Here is a 10322-nt window from a genome sequence, read left to right as displayed (position 1 = left end):
CCAGCAAACCAGCCAGCCACGATCACACACCTCACACAGCTGTCTTTCTGCTCCTTTTGGAGCCCCAGATCAAAAATAAGCCTAGTCCTTATCTCCAGGCTCTTTGGGGTGTTGGTCTCAGTTTCCTGAAGCAGTTCCTGTTCTTGGTTGAATCTGACTGTCCATGGCAGATGAAAAGCTGTGGAGTGGGGTAACGCCAGTCCTCAGAAGTTCATCTTTGGAGCGCAAGACACAGCCAAGAAAGCAGATTCCTATGGATGTCACAATGACCACAAGGGCTCAGCCCTTTCTGGATGGCCAGTAAAACGCACTTCTTCCATCAGCCACTTTCAGCTGTCTTCCCAACAACACATATTAACAAGTCAAAGTGTCCACTGCAGCAGCAGAGCAGCCTCGAGCTCTCCTGAAAATCACACTAATAACCTGTGTTGGGCTGTGGTCCTACTGGGTTGCAGTTGCTATCCAAGCCTATGGAGAGAGACACCAATTCTCTGCCTTTCCCAAACATTGCGGCAGCCCCCACAATGCTCAGCACGTACTTGCTCCATACATCACAGCACACTTCACCATTCATATACTGCAGCTCACGCGACAGCATCCCACACAGTATCAGCCACACACAGTTACACATATTATATATTTCTCAGTCTCTTCTTTCATTGCAGCAGACGCATACACTCTCACACATTTAGTCATGGCCTCAGACACAAATCCTACCTTATTTCTGAAGCACATGGAGACACTGAAGATGGCAGAATCAGCAATGATTTTTCCATTAGGGAAGATAACATAAACAACAATTCTTGGAGCTGGGGCATAGATCGAGCTGAAGGTAAGAGGGATGGAGAAGAAGCCTTTCAGCACTAGATGGAGGAAAGAGGGAAGAAGAGAAAGTAGATTTGGTAGCGGAAATGGACTCTGATCAGCTTTTGCCATTCTGCACGTGCCTGCTCAATTCCTTTCCTCAAGTCTTTCAAGGAGATTTCTGCAGACCACTGAAACAATCAGCACATCTCTGGATCTGGTATTCAAGACCAGCAAACAACTCCTCCTAGTTCTGTTCATTGCCTCAAGGAGATGAAACAGCTCTTTGGAGTTCAAGCTTAGCTCCACAAAAAGTGAGTTTCAGACATCTTTCAAAGCCTCCCATCAACAAATATCTCCCTTCCCCAACAAAGAGTTGACCTTTGTCCCAAAACACCTATAATTTAGGTTTTTTTCTTAAAAAAAAAAAGAGCTGGAGAAGTAGGCAAGTGAGTCAACACCCATCAAAATTATAAGCTGTGGCATCCTAACTACTCAAAAATTATTTATAGACACAATTGCAAATTAAAGTAGGAGAGTTTTGATAGAGGATAAGGCTATAGTTTCATGACACTTGCAAGGACAGCAAAAGGACACTTTGAAAATTAAGAAAATGGAAGACCCTAGGGGCTGGGAAATGCTCAGTATTGTTCTCTCGGTACCAAGCAGGAGGATAAAGGAAACATGAAAGCTGGAAAGGCACACTGCTCTGATGCAACAGAAAAGTGGTGAGCCAGCTCTAAATTGCAAAGAGGCTTATGCACATATCCATGGAAGATGGGATGCCACAGACCACCGAGTGTTTGCTATACATGAAACGGGGGAGTGCACTTACTTTGTGGCAGCCCAACCCAAACAGTCTTCTGACCTGCATGGACTATCCCTCTTTTCCCTGTGACCTAGGGAAGAATACAGAAAGGGAAGGGAATGCCAGTCACATAGTCCTTGAGATCACTATGCAGAACAAAGCAACTCTGAAATTGGAGATTAAATGGAGGTGGAGGGAGGGATATGAGTTTTACTTGTTCTCAGGTAGCAGAGAGGGTACAGGGGATCAAGACACTTGGGGGAGGACAGGTAAAGCCAATACCTGTCCAGCACTTGCGCAGAGCCCAAAAGAAAGGCGCTGCCTTTCTTGCTATTACTGCAGCCCCAGGATTGAAACCAGGATCCAGCCCCATGATGGCTGGATGAGCTACATGTCCTGGGCTGAGCCAAATCCACCAAGCATCAGGCTTGAATCTGTAGGAGATGCTGATCTTGTGCCTTGAGTACCCAGTAGCACTTCCCCAGAAACTCACAAAGTAGGAGAAAATGACACGCTTGGGTCCGTGTTCCAGGTCTTCCTGGTAAATTCTGAAGTCCACCTGAATAGCCTGCTTTTTACCACAGGGTATCGTTTCCGGCACACGGACAATAGAGAGAAAACTCCTGCTGGTGCTGTAGAATGGACGTATGAAATGAGAGGCTCGCTGGTAACTCAAATCAACTGTTCCAGGCTCTTTATCCAAATCTTGATGCAGGACACTTGCCTGGTAAGACAAACAAACAAAAAAAAAATCCAACAGTTAATTTCCCTAGTTAAGTGAGTCAGCTGCAAATCACCCTAGCTGCAGCTTGGTAAGAAGCTCAGATCAGGTCTGAGCAACAGCATAGCACAGGTCTCTGTGTGGAGAGTTCATAAGGAAAGCAACTGGGATCTGGGGAATAAGTTCTCAGAGGGAGCCAAGATCCAGAATACAATGAAGTGTTTCAGGATTGAATTACTCTCCTTCAAGGAGGAACAGGGGAGATATCTGTGGGGCAGCAAATAGCTCTGAGATGTGCACGTGTACCCCTGCCAAGAAGACAGACCCTTCCTCACTTACCTCTAGGGAGGCTAAGGTGCTGTTCCAAGTAGTTGTGTTCAGGCTAAATGAAGCTGTCCCAGAGTCCCCAGTGATGTACTTCTGCTTAAATTGCTGCTCACCACAGCTTACTACGAGGACGACTTTTTTATGCTTCAGTGGCTTGCCTTGGTAGTCAATGACTTTAATCTGAGAACATTGTGGTGAGCAAGAGAAGTGCAGAAGTCTAATCAGTGGATAGAATCTCCTTCTTCTCCAAGTCAGGAGCAGCATTTCCAAAGACAGCAAGGTCACCCTTCTAGTCACTAACAATATTATCAACACTGCTGCTGACGACCTTCTTTTATCACTTGCACTACCACATTCATTCACCCCCATGCTCTCTACCCCTTCACAGCAGAAGGCCTCCCGGCTGCTGAAATCCCAAATGTTTGGGTTTGCACTCCACGTATGGATCCCCGTAGCTGCTGCTACTCAAGACTTATTTGGCAAATGCCAGTCTTGGGTGTTATTCTCACTTTTGACAATTCAAGAGTTTTGTTTTTCGGAGTCATTCATGCTCTCCCAAGCCCCTGGCTGGAAGTGAGGTCCAAAGAGATGCTAGGTAATAGTTGCTGTGAAGGCATTGCTCACACTCTCCCCTCCAAAGGACTGTAACTAGGAATTACCTTCCCCCTGTACATCTCTCCAGTGTGGTAGTAAGAATTCACATCATCAAACAAGGCCATTCCGCCAATCCTGGAGATGACTAATTTGTGGGAAGCACTGACCTGTGTCTCTGAATGAAAGCAGCAAGACAGAAACATAAGGGAGGGAGCAAGGAAGCCAAGCACCCCTCAACAATCTCCCTGCAGAGTGACCCATTGATGCACATGTTCAGCTGCACACACATTTCATACCAGGGAGGTGACCTGCCCAGGGCTCTGGTTATCTTCTAGACCTTAGAGAGGTCCCTAAGCTTCACCATCTGAGACCGCAGGTGCTCAGAGAGAGTGTGTCATGCCACCAGGAACCGGTGGCACTTTCTGTATCTGTGAGGTTAGATGGCAGGCCCCAATGGGCTCGGGAAGCTCAGAGCCCTTCCTAGCCTGAGAGTCTCCAGTGTTCTTGGTATGATTAGTGCATCTCCACATGCCTCTTCCTGGCCACCAGAGATGTTTCCAGAGTTACCTGTGCCATCCTCCACCAGCGAGGCCTCTACAACTATGCTGTCCTGATAGTACCGAAAGTCTCGACTGAAGGAAGACAGACTCACATTTGCGAAGAAGCAACCCGTCTCGTCTGTCTGAAAGTACAAAGAGAGGAAACAGGGTGTGAGCAAGGCACTTGTGTTAGAAATTACCCAAATGGGGCAGAAACAGCAGGGCAAAATCCCTTCTCTCCTGGAGCTTGCTTTTTTGCACATAGCGGTCCAGGATGCGGAGCAGGCACATGATGCACACACAGTCATGGTCAACAGGTACAGTTAAGAGGCAGCACCAATAGACCACTGGCCAAGCAGCCAAAACCACTGGGTAACATCACTATTTTTTCAGGCTAAAGCCTCAAGCAGCCTTGCCTTACCCTGGAGCTGAGCAGAAACGTCTCTGAATAAAGCTCAGCTCCTGCTAAGCACCTCACCTGGTTGTTGAATTCCTGACAAAGATCAGGTTTCAAAGTGCTGGGCAAAAACGGGGCTATCTTCTGACAAAGGCTCAGATGAACCATCCCCTGGACTCCTTTCCCCAAAGTGCTTCCTTTGCATCACCCCAAAGGCCACTTATTCACGGTTATTCACAGTATAGCACAAGAGTGGCCGCCGCACAGCAGGCCCAGGAGCCCTCGGTCAGGCTAGGGCACTGCAGTGATGGGAGATCAAGGGTTCTGTGATATAAATAGTGCTAAACTAATCTATTCTGGGAAACCAGAGTGTTGTAGGTGCTGGCTCAGCATAAAGCCCTGCATTTTATATTGGCACCACCTGCAAAAACCCCAGGATATGCTGAAGGCATGAGTCATCTTATGAGCAGACACATGGGTGATTAAGAAAAAGTGCCTTTCATTAAGAAAGCACCTTTACCTGAGGCTGTTAACCCTAGCATTGTCCTTGAACTGTACCTGGGCCAATTCCTTTTTGCCTCTTTCTAGTTTCCTCCAGAGCATAACCTGGAAAACCTTCCCCTCGTTTCCCATGAGTTTGTTCTGCAGGGAGAGGAACACCAAACATCTGCCATATTCTGCCCCGCAAATGGCTGCTTGTCAAAGGGTAGGTTGTTCCCTCAGGTTTTGTGTGTAGAGACTTGTGGTATGTTTTTAGAAAAGGGTCATTAGAGTACCAGAAGGATAGTAACAGGAATTTTTTTGTTGCATCAGGGCGCACACAACTGCCGTGGAAGATTCTGGCCTCCTGTGACTGAAGGGTAGTAAGTTTCCCCTGAGCTCCTCATGGTTGCCCACCCGTCTTGTGCTCAACAGGCCGGAAACTAACACAGGGACACCACTCCAAGCAGAATTCTCACCTGCCACATACCCGGAGCGGGAAGACTTTATCTAGTGCGTAAATCTGATTTGGCGCTTCAAAGATCACTTCAAATTTTGGCAGCACTGGAAGGAAGAAACAGAGAACTGCAGGGAACACTGGCCAGGGACAGCCTTTCCAGAGAATCAACATGAAGACGGACTATGGTGGAATAAGAGCCAGGAAGCAGAGAAGAAAGGTGATAAGAAGGGGACAGGGAAGATTTCTATAATTTCTTTAACAGATTTGTATGTAGTTCCTGGTCAATTGCTCTTTCCCAAACTAAAACCCAAAAATGTCCATGTCCCTGGACTTTTGACAGCTATCAGCACTGAGACTAGACTCCCAACACTTTTAATTAGGGGACGAAAGAGAAGTGGGATGGCACCGGACTTCATACTCTCTGGAATAGCCCACCATAGATGACCTTGTTTTGGCTGATGCAGAGATCCGCAGGAATCAGCTGCGTCAAAGATCTGGGGCCATGCACAACATTCCTCCCGCACACTGACCCAAAGTCCCAAATTGGTCTCTGTCCTGAGCCTCAGCTTAGTCTCTTTTCTGTGACATTCTATTACTTTTCCCATTTGCTCCCAGGATGGTTATCATGGAATAAACACCCAGCTTCCTGACCAAGAGTGCGAGGTTCTCTCTGCAGCTCAGACATATCCCCCACATGCTCATACCATACTCCTCGACGGAGAAGCTGCCAAACGCTTTTGCACTGGTTACGTTGATGACGTATGTCCCCAACAGAGGCTCATCACTTAGCTGGAAAGACAGATCTGCAATGCCGTCTTGGGGGACCACATTCAGCCACTGCTCTATCCGGTTGTTCTTAGGGTCCTGCACCCACAAGAGAGGAAGAAACAGTTGTTCCAGCATGTCACTGATCCATACTCCATAGAAACCAAGCTTCCGAATTTCAGTGCTGCAGACTACCAGGTTCTATAGCTAAGGAATTAAGTTTGGTATAGGCTAGTTTAGAAATTTTGAAGACAATATAATGCTCAGATTCTGCTCCCAGCATCTGAGTCTCTTTCTACACTTCTCTAAATTCTGATCTCAAGGAAAGAGCCTTCACAGTTCTAATCTTTTTCAGAAAGGTCCGAGTTGATCTGTCTGTACTCTTGCAAGATTAGAACAATTCAGATTTCTCCTGAAGTAACTGGGAGTATAACATCAATTGCACAAAACAGAAGCCATAGGGAGTACATTAGTTTAAGAAATCTTGAAGTTCTACCATTCCACTCACAGGTCTTTAAAACCTATCAGGAACTGAATATGAACAGCACAGTGAAATGGCTGCCATCAAGATTACTGTAACACTACATTTCAGCATCACTCACCTGGAGAAACAGGGAAATCTAGGGAGAAAAAAAGGCAAAAACATTAGAAGACAGAAACACATGCCAGCAACACACACAAGGTACTTCAGATGCAGAGCCTCCTCTGAAGGATGTGCAACTAATAACTTGGAAATTTAGAGCACTGACAACAATATAAAGTAAAACAAATGCCACCAAAAAGGAGGAATACTGGCTGAGTCCATTACAGTAAGGTCTGGAGAAAAGGAAAGGAAACGTTAATCTGGAGGTCACCCAGGACTTCCTGGCAGTGTTCTCCATCAGGAAAACTCACTACCAAGAGACCTAGCTCTGGCTCAGCTGCAGTCTTAAGGGGGTTATAGAGGTACAGGAACACATACTTTGGAAGGAACCTCTGGAGGTCATTAGTCCAATACCCTGCTGAAGCATGTCTTCTTAGAGCAGATTGCTCACAGCCTTCTCCAGCTGAGTTTTGAACTTCTCCAAGGATGAAAATGCCTTCTCCGGACACCTGCTTCAGTATCTGATCATTGTCGCAATTAAAAAGTTTTTCCTAATGTCTAATCAGAATTTCCCATGTTCTGACTTGTAGTGTGGAGGCGCGCTCTTAGTCTGGCTCCTACATGTCCAGAAAAACCCAACTTGCAAACTATTCACTCCCCACACGACAGCATCACATCAGGAATCAGCATGTCCCATGCTTGCGCTTGCACGACCATTTTACAAAGACGAGCAAAAGACATGTAAACCTCTGCCACTTTCTTGAGTTACCAGCTTTTACCTGAATCACTATTCTCCTCTGGACACTCATCAGGTCTGGGCCAGGGACAAATGTGGAAAAGTTGCAGCTTTAGCAGATGAGCAGGGTAGAAAGGAAGTAAGATCTATGCATGGAACAGGGTCGCCTTTTCCACAGCCCTCGAGGGATGGCTTACCGAATCGTTGAGTGCAATGAAGTCCTCATCCAGAGTCACAATGCGAAATTTCACTGAAGGCAAGGAAATTGGGGAACACATTTATCAGATCTCAGTCCTTCCCTACAGACCCCTGTTCTATGTTTCTCCAACTCCTGTCTCTGTTCTATACATATTTGTGATAACATTGGACACAGACATTCCCACATGTGAGATACCATGGACAATGACCTATTGCCTCCTGCAACTTCAGTCACCACAGGCTGGACATTAGAGCCACTGAAAACATTACGTCAGCAAGGGACATCACCTCAAAGCCTTCTGCTAGGGCTGTCCATGAATTTCAGGCAATCACATGCTTTCTATGTGGTGTTACCAGCAGAGAGCCTAGGGCCCATAGTTTGTCCCATTTGCATCTCTCACCTGTCTGCCCTGGTTGATAGAAGGGCTTGTCTGTTTGGATGAAGGTGCCACTGTTGGCCTTGCGAATCAGGACCTTTTTCTTCTCCTCGATATTGACCCCTTCGCCTGTGATGATCAGTTTGACAATGGCAATCTCCTCTGTGCCATCAGCTGGAGGTGCAACCTATACAGAGAGAGAGAGAGGAGAGCATGCAGCCCCCAAGTAATCTTCTGGGGGCCCTGAGCAGGAATTGAGAGTGAAGTAGAAGAACTAACCCTCCACTTGTCCCAGGACCCCCCCTCCAATATCTGGATCCAGATCACATCCAGACCTCACTCAGTCCTACATGAGTAGGAGGCCCTGCACGTCATGGAATCTGTCCTTTTTCCCACTGGGTGAGGAATTTTGCCACTGGTAACAAGCAGGTGCCTGACACCTCTGGGTCTTCAGACTTAGTCAGGAAGATGGACAGATGCCAGAAAGGTGCGAGACTGTAGCACAGACTCAAAGGAGAGAGACTGAGCTGTAGGACAGCTTCAAATGCTAGGCCTTCAGAACTACGCAGCATGTGCAAGTAAGACAGACAGATTAGAAAAGACAACCAGACAGCCTTCCTGACCTCAGCACAGAATATACTGTATAATAGACATGCCTTATCCTAGATCTTTGTTAAATTCTCACCAACAATGAATCAGCTCTAAGATGCTACTTAAAAATAACAAGCGCATCCATTTCCATCCAACTGCTCTTCAGTAGCTCATAAGAGCCGAGTTGCTGCCTGACTTTGGGTCCTACAGAAACTGCAGTATGTCATGCAAGCCACCGTTTCCTCAAGCTTTAGCTGCAGAGCTGCACAAGTCCTTCAGAGAAGAGCTAAAGCTGCTTCGTCTGGGACGGAAGAGAAGGAAACAGGTGGCTGCTTCTTACGTACCCAGAAGTGTGGTAGATAATAACAAATGTAACTTGAATTTAGAAATTAGATTCAGAAGGGGAATTTAGTGCTAACCAACAGATACTGTGCTGGGCTACATATGCCTAGGCACCACCCACTCCTCTTCCTCACAGGCTCACTCCAAGGCAAAGTAGACCCTGTCCGTATCATCCCTGGTTAGGGGGTAACACAAGGGATTTACAGTTCCTGAAGGTAAAATCAGTGATGGCATTTGCCTAGGGTGGCTCACCCAGAACTTAGTGCACGTGAAAGTCTTCTCCTTCTGGATGGTTTCTTGCACTAAGAGCTCACGTCCTGCAGAGCGCTCTAGGACCAGATTCACTTGAAGTTTTGTTTCATAACAGGTGATATGGAGGCAGGCAACTTGGGTGGATGGGTAGCGGAGATCTGCAGGGATCACCACCAGGTAATGTCTGGGACAGTGGAAAAAAGGTATCAGAGGTGGCATCAGGTTGAGGGCTCAGAGATGCAAAAGAGCTTCCCTGCAGTGGCCTACTACTGCAGAATTCCTCAACGATGTGCCATGGCTGCAATCAATACTCAAAAGCAGCAGTGAACCCAGCAAAGCAATTGCTTCACTGGTAACTTGAGAAACAGATTCTGCTTGATTAGCTTAAGTACAGCCCTATAATCTATTTCAAACCCCTTACTCCATTTATCTCCTGAACTCCCCAAAATCATCCCTTGCAGTATTCAGAAGTGGCCTCATAACCGTGCAGTCTAGACACCAGTGATTTGATCTGGCATGGCAACTGGAGAAGCAAACATCCTTGGGCCTAAGCTCCGACTTGGAAGCCCTGCAAAAAGGTAGCTTGTATTTTAACTCACAGGAGTTGATCTAACGCATGGTAGGCCAGATAAATGACTCAGCTACCCTCTGGGATGATCTGATAGAGCAGGAAGCAGGACAGCTCATAACATGGAATGCGGTCTGTCTACCTAGACTGATGCCTTCATGAAAGAGACCTATACGGAAGTTCAGCATCACTCACAGTTGGTGAGAAGCAGCTGCAATGTGGAACAGAAGGCTCAGGAGGATGGCTGTCCTCATCTTGGGGGCTCTTGCTGCCCAATCTCCAATGGCCCTCTTCCTCCAAAATCAGTGAGGCTGCTTTTAGAGGGGAAATTTCTTTCTAGCACAGCCTAAATGAAGAGGTGGGGTGCAGGGAGGAGCCAGCCTCTCCCCACCTCTTCCTCTCTCCTGAGATTACACGCAGGCAGCAGTAGGGATGGGTGTACTGTGCCAAGTGCCCCATAGCCAATAGCGGCCGCTTTGGCTGCCATCCACCAGTTCAGAACATCCCCTCCTGCACAGCTGCCATGAAGACATCTGACCAGATGGACTTTTAATGGGGGGGGGGGGGGCAACCCCAAAAAACCAAACACAGAGAGAACTTTGCTGATCAGTGACCCAGGCCAGGTCCTGATCACTTGTCACTTGCGTCCCTTTGTTTCAGTTGGAAATGGATTGCTGCTGGGCAGCCAGCAAGAGCTCACCCCAGCACACCACAGGCAGTGTTGTCATTTGGGATAGAGGCTCAGTAGCTCTGGATCAGATTATGGGGTTGTGGATCTCC

At 47.2% G+C, this 10322-nt stretch overlaps 1 protein-coding gene across 1 annotated transcript in view; it reads right to left on the bottom strand.

The window, feature by feature from the left end:
* Positions 1-9796, bottom strand: part of LOC104294530 (alpha-2-macroglobulin-like protein 1) — a 24251-nt gene extending 14455 nt beyond the window's left edge. The window contains exons 1-14 of the mRNA XM_009894143.1: positions 9738-9796; positions 8975-9158; positions 7814-7976; positions 7412-7464; positions 6498-6515; positions 5835-5994; positions 5154-5234; positions 4272-4387; positions 3822-3936; positions 3320-3429; positions 2673-2840; positions 2106-2336; positions 1640-1703; positions 718-863 (exon numbers count right to left, since the gene is read on the bottom strand). Of these exons, the coding sequence (XP_009892445.1) occupies positions 718-863; positions 1640-1703; positions 2106-2336; positions 2673-2840; positions 3320-3429; positions 3822-3936; positions 4272-4387; positions 5154-5234; positions 5835-5994; positions 6498-6515; positions 7412-7464; positions 7814-7976; positions 8975-9158; positions 9738-9796 (1668 nt within the window). The remainder of the gene's footprint in view (positions 1-717; positions 864-1639; positions 1704-2105; positions 2337-2672; positions 2841-3319; positions 3430-3821; positions 3937-4271; positions 4388-5153; positions 5235-5834; positions 5995-6497; positions 6516-7411; positions 7465-7813; positions 7977-8974; positions 9159-9737) is intronic.
* Between the last annotated feature and the right edge of the window lie 526 nt (positions 9797-10322).

The sequence above is a fragment of the Charadrius vociferus genome, unplaced genomic scaffold (assembly GCF_000708025.1).
Source record: "Charadrius vociferus isolate BGI_N301 unplaced genomic scaffold, ASM70802v2 scaffold561, whole genome shotgun sequence".
In the NCBI taxonomy this organism is placed as follows: Eukaryota; Metazoa; Chordata; class Aves; order Charadriiformes; family Charadriidae; genus Charadrius; species Charadrius vociferus.
This window is presented reverse-complemented; position numbering and strand designations above follow the sequence as displayed.